The following is a 15,921-nucleotide window of genomic DNA, read 5'->3' on the forward strand; positions in this document are numbered from 1 at the left end:
TGGTGTGCCCAAGGGACGCAACTCTGCGCAGCGAATCGCGGCGCTTCAGACGACCAGTGCCCCCTGGAATATGACAAATCAGAGAAACCGTCATACATCTGAATCCTGATTCCGATGTAAAACGAAAATGTGATAAAAACATATATGCGTAAATATGTAGATGGTATTTCACTTAATACTTCTTTTATGGAATAACTGTTAAGCTATCAATGTTTGTTTGTTTGTTTGTTGTTTAACGCCGCACAATATTCCAGCTATATGACGGCGGTCTGTAAGTAATCGAATCTGGACCAGACAATCCAGTGATTGACCATCGATATTACGTAATTGGTATACGATGACATGCATCAACCAAGTTAGCGGGCCTGACCACCCGATCTCGTTAATCGCCTCTTACGACAAGCATTGTCGCGTTTTACGGCAAACATGGGTTGCTGACGACCTATTCTAACTCGTTAAGCTATCATCTGTTTTCGACTCGCTGTTAGCCATGCGCCATAATCAGTACATACGATGTTTCAGCGGCGTTTGTTGTGACCTGTTGTTCGTGTTTTGAAAGTAGGAGTGGAAAACACTCGGTTTTGTGGTCAGAAATGACACTGTAGACCCATACTGTCGACTCGTTTTCTTCAACAAGCCGTCCTTCTGCCGCCATTGTAACCCCCGTAAGAACCTAAGACAGGTCCAATCCTGTTTTATTTTTGTCGTAAACTTAATATTACTTAGCGCTAAGACAGCTTCGTGGATAGGCCGCCTGGTAATAAATGCGACAAATTGGACACATGGGTGATGGCATGACATCGTAACCCAACGACGTGGATCGATGCTCACACTATTAATCACCGGATTGTCTAGTCAAGACTTGATTATTGACAGGCCGCCGTCATATAGCTAGAATATTGCCGTGTGCGGCGTTAAACAACAAACACAGACAACACCGTCAAAGGTACCTCAGAGGATTGGTTTCCTCACATAATGACAAAAATAAAATGTACCTTTCGCTCACTAATTGGGGGTAGAATATGCACCAGTGCATACAACGTGAGTCAGAACACTTTTGTTCAAACACAGTGAGTAAGTGAGTTGGGTTTAACTCCGCTTTTAACGGTATTCGAGCTTTATGTGGGAGGAAAGCCCGAAGTGATGCAGGTCTCAGACGTTTATCACTTCGGTGAAACCCACGAGCACGGGCATGGTGCTGAAAAACCTAGAAACATAATCGATGCGAACCGTGATTCGAATCCACACTCATAGGTTTCTGGCGTACCAAAGGGACACAACTCTGCACAGCGAATCGCGGCGCCTTAGACGACTGGGCCACCCGTACCCCCTTGTTCAAACACAGCTTTACATGTGAAAACGATGTCATATATACATTTTTATGTGGTGACTTTGTACTCTCAATAGAAGTTGCTACTGTCACTGTTCCGCTGTTCTACATCCTTGTTGATAAGGAAGCATTCGAGCACATTATTGTTTGAAGTAACCATAGTGATCTGACTTACCAGGAAGAACATTTACCTGTAACCGCTATCTCAGTTTATAGGTATTATGTTGTGGTTACAAATGATAGGGAAATAGTCTTCAGCACTGGTGTTCAGAGTTCTGCAAAAACGACTACAACTAGGTATGTCATATGCAACTCTTTTTCTTCCTTCGTTAACCGATTTGTATCTGTTATCGTGAATACACTGACTTGAAGCTGCTATTCAAAACAACGTTAATGTTATACACCCTGTTTTAACATCGTGTGACTTATCGAACATGTATACGTTAATTATTCTTTTTCGATTTTTGTTTCCATCAGTTAAAACAAAACATTTCTACAACTAAGATGTTTTCCGTGAATGCGTGTTTCAATTTATCGTAACATCGGCTGTATCACATTGCTATTTGACAGGTTTACTGTGTAGGTCATGATCATAGGAGACATAGTTCTGCAGAAAGAAGCGACAAAACCGTTTCCATATTATATAAGAAAATTCTGCTGAAAGCAGAATCGATGGTACTATTTCGACGATGTCATGAGTATGTGTTTATGAATCACAATTATATAATGATGATACCAGGTGTTCGTGAAACGGTGAGCGTATCCTGCCTCGCCGATGTACGTCACAAACACATGCCAAGGCATGTCAATTGTTCACCTTATCGAAACAAGGAAATAATGCGCGTTATTTGGAACTATCCTCCTCACGTATACCATTAAAGAGTCAGTATACGCTTTGTCAAAATATTTGAAAAAGATATTAAGTGTAACGCTGATCATTCCTCTTGTTCATCACTTAAGAGACCGCATCCGTGGTCCAGCGGTAGAGCGTCCGACCGGAGAACGGAATGTCCGGGGTTCGATCCTCGGTCGCGTCATTCATAAAGACGTTTAAAGATGGTACTTGTTGTTACCCTGCGTGGCGCTCGGCATTAAGGGGCTAAAACAAGGACTGGTCGGCTCGGAGTCAGTATACTGTGTCTGAGTAGGGGATTCATGTTCAACTGCGGCATGGTATCTCAGTGAGCTAGCACAATAAAATCGGTATTAGTCCGGACAAGTACAAGCAGACATACACATACATACGTACATGCACACCGCTATATAAGTGCAATAATCTTGAACGCGACGTGAAACTCCACTTCACCTCATCTCATCACTTAAGAGCAACTGCGTCTGTTACATTTTATTTTTAGGTGTAACATGCCTCAAATATCGATTGGTCTCAGAGTTCAAATTTCAAACCCTTGTATCGATTTCTTATCAGGCAATAATAATAAGAGTCATCATAATGCTAATAGTATGGAGTGGCTCGATCATTTTATTACCGTCATGACCCGTGAAGATTCCGGGGTAGAATAGGTCTTCAGCAACCCATGCTTGCCGTAAAAGGTGACTATGCTTGTCGTAAAAGGCGACTAACGGGATCGGGTGGTCAGGCTCGCTGACTTGGTTGATGCATGTCATCGATCCCAATTGCGTGGATCGATGCCCATGATATTAATCACTGGATTGTCTGGTCCAGACTCGATTATTTACAGACCGCCGTCATATAGCTGGAATATTGCTGAGTTCGGCGTTAAACAACAAACCAACAAACTATTACCGTCTTCGCCATGCTTGTTGCTGTAGAAATCGCTTGGTTGGCCTGAAAAGTGAAACAGATATAAGAACTTCTGTTTGCTGCTCAGGACCAGTCACTACCCACTCGAAACCGTCAATGTTAGATTTTGCATCAATATGTAAATATGAAATGACCAAAACCCCTTTGCTGCATTTTGTATTCTAATCTCTACATAAAAATATTATGTAATGAATTAATGAGACTGTCCAACACATTGTCAGTGGATGCCCAGCTTTGACACAAACACAGTATCTTAAGCGACATGATGGTGTGGCTCGATCATTTTATTACCGTCTTAGCCATGCTTGTGGTTTTGACGACACAGAGGTCCATCCATGGTACGACCCGGAATATGTAGAGGGCGTCATGGAAAATGATGAATACAAAATCCTTATGAATAGGCCCGTATACAGCCTCAGACGTATCCAGGCCAACAAACCTGATATTGTCCTTTTTTTTTATAAATCCAATGAAATCATATATATTATTGAACTTTCTGTCCCTTTTGACACCATGTGATTTGACATGATCAGGAAAAACATAGCAGATCTCACGTTCGAAATGTCACTCTTGCATCCTAAGTACCAAGTTGTTCTCGGTGTCTTAGGTTTGGTACCTCCCAATCTGTTGACTGACATTGGGAGAGTACCCGGGTTTGCTACCAGGAATACAGCCCTTCTGACAATCTAGGTAATGCAGAAGGCTGCAGTATTGGGGAGTCTTCACATTCTCCGAAAAGTTCTAGGTGGGCTTGACTAGGCAGCGTTTCCAAGGACAAGTGCGTGTAGAGGGGGCAAGGGCCCTGAGCTGATGATGAGCCTAACCAGCCTGACTCTGCCAGGGTCACCCAAACCCGCTTTGCTGCATTTTCTATTTTAATCTGTAAATAATACTAATAATGCTCCTAATAATAATAAACACGCAATTGGTGTATCACGATACAGACACCCACGTCAATGGCTACACATGAAATTCTGTTATGTCCTTGAATGGATGTTGAATGTTCTGTCAGTGACTGTTAATATTTGGATTTCCATGTTTCAGAGGACTATGATGTTAGTTCAGATTTGGGTGTTAGGTCTCCACCTACACCTTGCACTCTCCATCAGCGAAGACGTTGACATGCCAGGAGATGTGGTGTTAGGAGGGCTCCTTGAAGTACAACACTATGTGGATGGATCTTGCACTGATCTGCTTTCCGAGTCTGTTCAGATCAACGAGGCAGTGAGGTGGTTCTTCAGACAACTGAATGACAGGAACTACATTCCCAATGTCAAACTAGGTACGACATGAACAGAAGTGTTTTTGCAGATGCTATCGGGTATAAGCCCCTTAACCGGGGTCTCACTGACAGGGTATGGAATTGACAACCGTTTTGGGACCACCTAGTACAGGACACAACTGTAAAGTGATTCATGTGTGCATGTCCTTAAACTGTTGCATTCGTTTCAATTAATTTCATTTCCGTTTTCTGGCGAACGAATACAAATAATACACATCATGGGTAGTATCAGTTGCCTCAGTCGCAATATTTCATTAAATGGCCTGTGAACCTTTATTAAGCTTTCAGCAGCTTTCAATGGGATGAACAGCAATCCACTCCTAATATGTACACTTATATACATGTGCCTATGAGTTTATCGACATTCTACATTCAGCAATCAACTGCTTATACAATACGTATTAGTTTGTTTTAAATGCATAATCATTGCTGAAGGACATCAAATACTACTCGTATTTTCAATGTTTGGTTTATGTACATGTATATGCGTTCTATGCAACATATGAACTGGTGGATTGATAAGGCCACACTTTAAATTGAGGGTATACCTCTTTCTATTTACCATGGCTTGGGTTTGTGGAAATAAAGATATAATTTATTTGTAAAGATTTTAAAAATTAAAATTGGCGTGAAGTTCTTCTGATCTCTCGGTATAGGCATGCAGGATTTATGAGCTTTACAGTAACTCATATATTTTAACACATTATATTTTAGCTTTGGAGTTTTGTTTTTTAATGCCGCAAACGTGTAGACGTCGGGCAAACATGAAGGCAAGTTTCTGATCTGGCTTATTGCTCTGGTCAGCCGAAATTCGTAAATTGTATGAGTGAGTGAGTATGGTTTTACGCCGCTTTTAGCAATATTCCAGCAATATCACGGCGGGGGACACCAGAAATGGGCTTCACACATTGTACCCATGTCGGGAATCGAACCCGGATCTTCGGCGTGACGAGCGAACGCTTTAACCACTAGGCTACCCGACCGCCCCGTAAATTGTATGAAGGTGTTGCCTAATTATAAGGTAACTTATCCGAGAGGAAGGGAATCAAGTATTGTACTAAGTGTGTGAACAGCTATTAAATGTTTTTATTTGTAACACTGATAACTGTTTCCTTATCAGCTATGGTTACAAATATTTCAAAAACGATTTTTATAAATCACGGGTGATGTCGGCGAGTTCAAATTGAATATAATTTCTATATTTGGTATTGCAAAATGAAAGTGCAACGAATGAAACATAATAGCTCTTTTCAATGTTTCGCCGTGCGACAGATTTGAGCAATTTGTATGTAATGCTTAGCAGGAAGCAGGAAAAGATTGCTTGTGCACTGAACATTTTATCTTTCCAATGATGTGCACTGAACATTTTATCTTTCCAATGTTGTGCACCTGATGAGGGACCGACCGATGAGGGCCAACGCGTCGATTTAAATACTGTGTACCAAAGTAAGACATATTATCATTTGTCAATGCACGAGGGTGGGCTTGTTAAGCCTGATCTTAAGAAACATAAGTTCATGCGTTGCTGTCATTAGCTATCATACATCTTTTACAGCGTGACACATTTTTGACCATTTCAGGTTTCCATGCTTTCAAAACATGTGGCAACGCCGCACGAGCTACAGGTCAAACCATAGATATGATGACCAAATACGTTAACGGTCAAGGGCCTCAGCTCTTTGGTAAGTTAATAAGCTGTCTTCTGAGTAAAGCGCAATAAACTCGTCCTCAAGTATGTAATACATTGTTATACCGTTGGGCCTTGTGAATTGTGGCATTGTACATGTGCTTTCCATTTTGCCATATCATAGGAATACTGGGACCAGATTACAGCTCGGAAACCCAGTCCGTGTCTCGTCTGCTGAGCTCGCTCCCGGAGGAAGACCGTCTGTTGCAGATCAGCTACTCCGCCACCGCCGCCATCCTCGCTGACAAGAGTATTTACAAAAATCTGTACCGGGTCATAGAAACGGATGATGTACAAGTAGAGGTGAGAGGTATAACATGGTTGACGACTACATGAGCGTGGGAGTGAGTGAGTGAGGATGTGTGGCTGGGTGGGAGAGTTGGGGCAGCGAGCGAGCGAGCGTCAACGCTTCTTTGAACAATATTCCAGTTATATCACAGCGAGTCAGCTTAATGTTGGAGAAAAGCCCTGAATGATCTCAGCCCTGGCGTTCACCATATTGGTGAAACCCACGAGCACGGGTATTATATATGAGGATAACGTAATGCATGTAAAGGGATGGCGTATGAGTAAAATTTGTACACAATGACAAAAGCATACAATAGAGAAACAGGGTAAGTTTATTCTGAAATTTACATCTGATGATGGAGCCAAGTCCACTACAGCTTGTGGTTACTAGTTTTCCCAAACTACAGGAGAAGGTACTGAATGTTTTCTAAAGTTGAAGGAATAGTTTCATTCATTTTAGCTCCAAGATTCAAGACAATTGTTTGCATCGACCTTGTTGAGGGTAGTTGACACTTACTTATAACTTAATGTTTTAGTTACCATTATTGCTAGTTACGAATACTTACAGGTGTTACAACTTTTCATTATAGATGCATAAACATTTGCATGAGATCTCTCCAATTGCATGGTTGATGAACTAAGCATTAGACTTGATGTATGTATTACTTATCAAACTGTTTGTTGGCTTTGAAGCTACCATGTATGTTTACTGTCGGTGCCAAAATTAATAGCGGTATATCAAGAATGTAAAATTGTTCTTGGGGGCAAAGTGGAATGTTTGCCCAATTCAACCACAGCTATTATTCAATCTCTCAGAAATAGCCTAGCCAGTTAGCCAGGGGTATTATTCATTACTATGCATTATGTACATCAAAGACAGTCAGGCAATGCTTACAGGTGGTTAAAATCCCAATGACGTAAGAGGCATGATCAGCGGTTCTTGAAACATGTTCCAAATAATGAAAATTATATAAAGTCTCTTTTCTGATCGTATACGTTCACTAATATCGCATGTACTCCAACTCATAACGTGAATGCAGTTTAATACTCTGGAATGTCGCTTTATAGTATAATAGTTAGAATATAATCAGGATTTGAGTGTTGTCGACCTGTTGAGTAACTACTGTTATGTTATCCCATAGGTCACCCTGAAGCTCATGCAAGCTCTGAACTGGAACTATGTTGCCATCGTGTTCGACTCTGATACCTACGGCCGGGATGCTGCCTATGCCCTCAGAGCATCTGCAGAGGCGGATGATATCTGCATTCCTGTGTTCTTCCCTTTAGAACTGGGTCAAACTGACACACAGCAAAAGACTGCATTCAGTCAACTAATCCACCGTCTTCAGGTCGATGAAGAAAGTACTATCTTAGGGTTGGTCTTTTTTGGTCGAAGTAAAACAGCGAACAACTTGTTTCTTTACATTGAAGGAAATTTGGATCTCACAAATTTTCAAATGATTGTTTCAGAGTCCTTAGCTCTTGACCAGATAAATGTGCAAGATGCAAAGGGTGACACTATCATCCCCAGAACTCACGGACTCTTAACCCCGAGTCCACCCCATTACGATGTGGCGCTGTTCAGTCAGTTCTGGGCTGACTTACACACAAATGCCACACTGATGACGAATCACACAACAGATAATGATTGGTACCTTGGGTACCTGCATAAAATTACTGGATGCCACTTTACCGAGCAAATGGACAATGCTACCTCCTGTCTTAATAAGGCTAGCGAATATATTAACAGACATGAGAAACTGACGTTGTATACTCACTATGCTTTACGTGGCGCAGCAGCATTTGCCAAAACAATGAAACAACTACACGCAGAAGAATGTGGTGCAAACACTGGACTTTGCGATCAGATGAGGAGTCTGCCGAAAATACGAGCAATTTTAGAGATGACTCAAACTGTTATCAGTACCAGCGTGGACTTTCAGCAAGAACTGGTTAATGTTAATATTACCTTTAGCTTTGAAAAAGGCGAGATTCGTTTTTCAAACAAAGAAGCACCTGCATATGCTGTCTATAACTGGAAGTTTAATGGCAGCCCATTTGGATTTTACAAGGTATGCCATCTACATCCAACACCTTTTTTCTATATACTAGTATTTATTTGACTACTTAATAATTATTATTTTTTTACATGCATTAATACACAACTGTAACATTTGAAACAAAGATACTTTACATTGTGATACTTTCTTAATTCTCTAGAAATTACTCTGTAACAAAAACTGGAGTTCTCGTACTCAAGAATGTGTCTGTTTCATTTGTATGTAATACTATAACATCTCGCGTTGAGAGAGAGATGTTATTTGAACAACTTATGTACATTATAGTCTCATATCCCGATTTTCTATCAGGCCTTATATTGATAATAATAATGATCATCAACACCATTTAAATATCCAACAACTTAACTATTTAACTAATGGTGTGTTTACTCCTGTTTTTGTAGGTGGGAGAGTTCAGAGATGAACAGTTACATATAACAGACACAATCGTGGCATACAACAAAGCTCACAAAGAAACAGTCGCTGTTCATGCACAATGTCAGCCAGACATGGATTGTAAAAAGTGCTTAAAGGCAAACGGGGATAGGAAGGTCTTATACATTCCCGGCGATTTCTACATCATTGGTATGGCACCAATACACAACAAGGAAGGGAACTTCCTGAAGTGTGGGAGTCTGCGGTCTGAGTCTCTAAGTGTAGACCTGACAATAGCAATGCAATTCGCTGTATCTACCTTGAACAACAAGTCGGGTATACTTGGTGCAACACTTGGAAACAGGACAATGGGCCTTGTAGTACTAGACACATGCTCCAATCCCTACAAGATACAAGAGCAAATCACCAGCTTGAATGATGGAAGCTTACGTCTTCGCCATGGTTCTAACAGTTCAAAGATTTTGGACAAGATAATCGCTTATATTGGTCCTGCGTTTAGCTTCGTAGCTGTACCTCTTTCAACATTATTGACTGACATTCAGAAGTTGCAGATCTCCTACTCTGCCACAGCCTCCAGCTTGAGCAACAGACATAATCATCCGTATTTTATGAGAGTTAGTTCACCAGATCACAAGCAAGCTGAAGTTATCATGCAGCTTGCCAAAACGACTTCCTCGAAATACATACAGATTATCTTCTCAAATGAGGAATATGGAATAGCTGGGAAAGAGGTTCTTCTTGATGCTGCACGGAAGCACGAGATATGCGTGGCACAGTCCATTGAAGCACAGAACACGGTTGATCCTACTAAACATACAGGCTACATATCTGGTCTCAGAGTTTACAGGTATGCCAAAGTTGTCATTGTGTTTGCCTTGCCGTCACTTACACGTTTGATAATGGAGAATTTGGATAAACATTTGGAAAGTGGAGAATTTGCCTTTATTGGCGGAGAGAGTTGGGCTCAAATGGAAGCACTTTTAACTTCTAACTTACAAGGTTCTTTAACAATAGCTCAAAAGCTTCCTGAGATTACAGCTTTTGCTGAATACTTTAGAGATATAGACGTCCAAACCTATCCAAACCCATGGCTGGAGGAGTACTTTGAAGAAATTAATCAGTGCTATTTACCTAAAAGTTTTCAAAAGAAAAACCGACAAAAATGCCCATCAACATGGATTGGTGACCGTATCCAGCCTGATCTGTGGACAACATTTGGAATCTACACCATATACAGTCTTGTCCGTGGGTTCGACGACGCTGTGACATCAATCTGTGGGGATGTTGTGATCTGTCCAGGTATATCCGCGGCAGCCATGATTAAGAAACTGAAAGAAGTGAAACTTGATATGTACCAGAATGGTGAAAACATCAACGTCTTTGATGACAACGGTGACGGAAACGTGGGTTACACTATTTCCCAGATTGTCAGGAAAGGAAGCCTCAAGTATGAAGAGGTAGGTAAGGTCATGTGAACCTTAAAAATGCTTAGGTAATAGAATATGAAATATATCTAGTATCTCCTTTTCATGGGAGTTCCTATTCTGTTGACCACCTATGTGGTCTAGTGGTTGTGCGTCTGCCCGGAGGGCGGAAGGTTCGGGGTTCGATCCTTGGACGCGTCAAACCAAACGACGTTTGTCTCCTCAGAGGGATAGTGACAAGCTGTGCCCGGGAAATTGGTTCCCCTGTTGCGCCTCAATTTGCGTCCCTTCAAGATGTCATTACTTTTTAGATAAAAAAATCCGCGAGATAAAATTATTACAGCTGTATGTGTTAATCAATTCTACAGTACTGGTGATATTTTTTAACTGTAGGGGACAAACACATAACGAATTAAATATGTTTGTCATTACAAGGTTGGTTATTCATCACAGAAGAGAATTGTATTATCAAGACCTGTACAAGAACTGATGGCACGTTTGAACTTCACTTCGGCTTGTCCAAACGTCGATGAATGTGGAAAGTGCGAGAGGCAATTTAAAAGCGGAAGAATGTGAGTTAAAACATTTAATTAACACTGAACAAGAGAACACTGCGTAAGAGAATATTCTTGGATATCTCATTAAAAGTAAACGAGTTGAAATATTGAAAACACAATTGTAATCAGCGAAGAAGAAGTTTGTTGCACCAAGTGTCAACTCTCATGCTTGTTATGTACATGCGTAGAACAACCGGTAAACTATGTGTATTTATTATGTTTAAGTAATCAAGCGAATCCCGACGGTATTATCATCTTCTACTCCCTTGTGGCTGGCGCAAGTGTGCTTGGGTTGATCGTCCTGGTGATGTCCGGATGTCTCTGCTGCCGATGTCGAAGGGTGAAGAAGACGAAGAAGAAAGAAGGTGAGGATGAAGGGTTAGATAACCCCAGTTTGTAGTGTATATATTTCGCTTGACCATTTGGTGAAAACTGAAACCTCCTGCATGTATACACTATCAATATGCGCAGGTGTATGTACACTACGTTCATCCATCAATCGTGAATACCTACGGTTGGTATGCGGTTCAGTGACGCGTGTCTATCATTTGCCGATTATGAAACGCAGTCAGGCATCACTGACTCACTACTCCAGGCACTAACCTTGTCCATACCGTTGCCAGGTACTGAAGCAATGTGTTGAGTAGATGGCCGCATGTCATTTGAGCACTCATTTGTTTGAGCACCTGCTGGCTTCCCTCAATATTGAACCAGGCCGTAGCTTGGTTCGTTGCTTACAAATAGCGACAACGTTGAAGAGCGGGCGTATGTATTCACGGTTGATGGGGTAACGTCGTGTGAGTGTGTCATACTCTTGACTTTTTCCATCTGAATGCAGTAAGAAGCAAATGATAAGGACTTCATATTATCTTTTTCTGGGGTTTTATCCTAATGCATATAATTAAAAGGCCAGAGAAATCCAGAGTTTTACCATTTCTGTTTTTACTGAACGAGCCATTGCTCTAACAACTATGCTACCTCACCCCCTCTTTACAATTTGGAGTATGACCCTCTATGAACATGCCAACTTCACAATAGCCCTTTACAAATATATGTATAAGGCCATGTCTAGTTTACTGCTTATCTACTGGATACCACTTAGTAAGGATAAGAATTTATGGATGAACAACTTCTTTATTACTATATTATTTGTTCATCCATAAATTCTTATCCTTACTTAGTACTCCAACTTCTAAATGCCTATGACTTCTAAAAGTTATGGATACCACTTTCCTTTTACCCGAATTCTTCTTGCAATTCACAAATTCATATTGTCTGATCATTGCTAAAATTAAATCACCAATGATTCGTATTCACAGAGGATCTGATACAGATCTAATTATTTGATTCGTGGAAGTAAAACACCTCCATGGCACTGATATAGGTTAATGTTTTATATTTCTCATCTCCATTTCAGATCCCTATTCAACAATTTGTCCGAGGGATAGTTTCATTCAGTGAAACACATATCAACATTGCCCAGCGCACCTTTGTAGATATTTCTTTAAATAATCACATCATGTATTATTTATTATATACTTAACTGTGAAAGACTGAGTTTTCGGAAGTTGAGAAAAATATTTTCATTGCAGTGGACATAACAATTAATATTTCACTGCTATGAACATTATACTTTGACGGAACTATTGTCGTACAAGAGTGACCTCCCCTCATATTGTCTCCCCTTATGTTTGGCCCGTTCACAAACTCTTAACTTACTTTTTATGTTAGTTCCACATTGACAGGGCAGAATAATGACAGATGGCCATTTATGGAGTTAATAACGTTTCATGTCCTGTGTTATTCTCTTGAAAATTTTCCGTTATAAACTGTAAATTTCTCACTTAACTCGTCAATTGAGACCGTTCGTTTTGCAAAGCGCCATTTTTATTACTTGACCAGCGTGTATTCTTTCGCTTCCAACAGCGGTCTCGAAGTTTTCAAGAATATTTTTTTGTTTAAATTTTTGGATATTATCATATCTACATGTATGATGCAGAATTTTCGCGACCATAAATATTTTGTGTTACTTTTGTTTATATTTTTATGATTTTGCAAACACAAAACTACTTTTAAGTCGAAAATACAAGGGGTGGTGACCCGTCACTGTGTGTTAAGTAGGACAAATTCACGTTTCAATGTTTTACATTTGTAATGAAATAATTTATTTTTCCGGTAGACAACAACACAAAAATAATAATAAATAGGTTATTCCATGTGTCTCGTGAAATAATATCTATGTATCAGAGATGATCAGAATCTAATCTTTTAGTCACACTCATTCATTACAATTTCAAGCAAAAGAGATGCAATATATGAGATGTCTTTCAATAGACGTACAGTTACAGTGATAACTGATAACATTGTTTGCGTACGAAGTGTTCTTGTACTTTTAAGCTGCACTACCTATATTCTTAATTATTACTTTCAGTCTGTTATTGTTCATATGAATACTTTGTGCACTTTATTTTATACATATAATATACACTGATGTCTTTTCATAACAACTTGGTAATAAATTTAAAACCTCACTCACAAAAAGACACGTTAGTTTAAAATTGAATCTAAATTAGGTAGATATCGGTTGCAGTTTTATTTCCGGGCAAGGATATAGCAACTATGAAACGGTATTTGAGAATTCGAGAATACGGAACGGTTAGTTTTCCAAACACTGTTTCAAGAAGTAAGTGTATAACCTGAATTAAAGATTAGTGTTTACAATATTTTGAATTGCTAATTAGAAACACCATTTTAAACCAAACTGTCGTATTCTCTCTTGATTGTTGATTTTGTAGACGCTCAGACTAGACTGTTACTAGATTATTTAACTGAGTAATATTGATATTGTGTGCTCTTTTCATTACTTGAGATGTATGTATTAGTCTGCTTACCTTTCCTTTATAAGATGTATGTTATTTATAATTTCTTTTGCATTTTGTATTTTTGTATTTCCCAATAAATGTAAAAAAAGCCAGAGATGGACTACTTTCACCACGATGGACTGTCAGAGAATCCCAATGTAGTGCAAGTTGAGGGAATTTCCATGTCACTTTCTCCCGGGGCCCACTTGCATAAAAAACACTATATATTGCTACATTAGGCTTCGTCTACAGTCGCTATCCACATGCACAAAGTAATTGTTGGGTAAGATCATTGTAAGCTACATTTGCAATTGATCGGGACCAACAAAGAGTAGATCCTGAGCATAATTGACAAGAAAGAGTGCATGAGAGGGTCTATTAAGGAAATAATCTGCTTCACGTTCAAACATTGACATTCATTTGTTCAACTGTGCGATTCAAATCGAAAATACGAAGAGACCATCACATATTTCACGCCAGAAGTGTTGTTAATAACGATCCACATAAATATCTATGGATCGTGTAAAACTATAGCATTTCATTATCAGTTACTTCAGTGTATAAGACTAAGTTTTCTGTTGAGAAAGTTGAGAAAAATAATATTTTCATTGTAGTGAACATAACGCTTTGACGGAACTGTTGTGTTATACGAGTTACTTCCCCGCAAATTGTCCCCACTTTATCGTATGTGTCTTACCCGTATACAAGCTGTTGATTTCCCTTTAACGTTAGTTCCACATTGAACATCTCGTAGATGTCAAGATTTTTGTTGAAGTTGATTTTGTATATATTTATAATCATATCCAAATATATGATAAAATGTTTTATCGGCCTCACATATTTTTTGTTTCTTTTGTTTATATTTGTTAAGACATTGCAAACACAGAACTACTTATTAAGTCGCAATTACAAGGGGATGTAAAACGGCTCCGCATGTCAGGAAGGGAGAATTCACACTTCAAGGTTTTACATTTTGGTAATGCAATGATTTAATTTTCCGGTAGGCAACTACACTAAATGTATATAATAAATACTCTCCACTCGTGGAAATATCTCCTTTACCCCGTCACTCCTCGATGAGGGAAACATGATATTTCACTCGACACATCGAATAACCTCTACATGTATATCTGAATCCATGCTAAAAGACGTGTGGGGCCTTTACATGAAATGCGATAAAGATAAACACTGAAGGTGCCTGCAAGATATAGTAACATTTAGTAAAGTGACCTTTTTTACAGGACTGGTAATCTTCATATGCTGGTGGGACATATTTCTCTTTGTATATCTGCCAGTTCTTAGTGTAACTCATTGGAAAACATCTCATTTTTGCATTAAAAAGGTTAGGTTTGGATGGTGTACACACATACAGTTAATAATGAGTGCAGGGTGATATTCACTGCATCCATCAACGTCAAGCATAGACATTAATATGGTCATTACAAATATGTGTGCAAGTGAACACAATAACAGGTATAAAATCATAACCATCAGCCATTCACATAATAGGTTGGTAGGATATTCTAGTCTGCAGATCGAGTTCGGTTTATGGTTAACGCCTGTGTATCAATTCGGTACATTCGTAATTGAAGACACATTTAAAGATGAACATAGTTCGTGATGATCGGGGACAGAACACATGCTTATGTATGACAATCACCCGCCATTCTGTCTAGTGAAACCATGATTCTACAACAGATGAAAGTCCCGCCGTAATCACGTCCTTGGGGTTTAACTTCGTGTTCAAACATTATTGCATTTTTATAGCGACGTGCATGCATATGTCTGAATGTGTATGAGTGTGTGTGTGTGTGTGTGTGTGTGTGTGTGTGTGTGTGTGTGTGTGTATGTAACTATGGGGTGGTTAGGCTCGCTGACTTGGTCGATGCATGTCATCGTATCCCAATTGCGTAGATCGATGCTCATGATGCCAATCACTGGATTGTCTGGTCCTGACTCGATTATTTACAGACCGCCGTCATATAGCTGGAATTTAACTGAGTACGGCGTTTAACAACAAACAAACAAACTTTATTATCACCATCGCAAACACGGACATTCGTACTCTCGTGCATTAGTCAAAGTAAAAAGAAATATCTTCTGAATCAATACTACTGGGAGTTTGTATGCACAGGTGTTTCAGAGGTTTTGTACATTCAATCTTTGCCAGTTGTGATGTGTCAAAGCTGACGATGCCATCAGGCCAGGCACCTTCTGCACCTACTTTACACTGTCCATTAACGGAGGAGACCA

The 15,921-nt window shown here is 39.7% G+C and overlaps 1 protein-coding gene across 1 annotated transcript; it reads left to right on the plus strand.

The window, feature by feature from the left end:
• The first annotated feature begins 1,363 nt into the window (after positions 1 to 1,363).
• Positions 1,364 to 14,500, plus strand: LOC124144464. The gene is made up of 9 exons (XM_046513876.2): positions 1,364 to 1,627; positions 4,158 to 4,395; positions 5,976 to 6,077; positions 6,207 to 6,385; positions 7,513 to 8,442; positions 8,835 to 10,283; positions 10,686 to 10,822; positions 11,033 to 11,172; positions 12,225 to 14,500. The coding sequence occupies exons 2-9, from the start codon at positions 4,164 to 4,166 to the stop codon at positions 12,266 to 12,268; spliced, it is 3,213 nt and encodes a 1,070-aa protein (XP_046369832.2). The 5' UTR covers positions 1,364 to 1,627; positions 4,158 to 4,163; the 3' UTR covers positions 12,269 to 14,500.
• Positions 14,501 to 15,921: the final 1,421 nt, after the last annotated feature.

Source organism: Haliotis rufescens, unplaced genomic scaffold (genome assembly GCF_023055435.1).
Source record: "Haliotis rufescens isolate VD_foot unplaced genomic scaffold, xgHalRufe1.0.p SCAF_7, whole genome shotgun sequence".
NCBI lineage: Eukaryota > Metazoa > Mollusca > Gastropoda > Lepetellida > Haliotidae > Haliotis > Haliotis rufescens.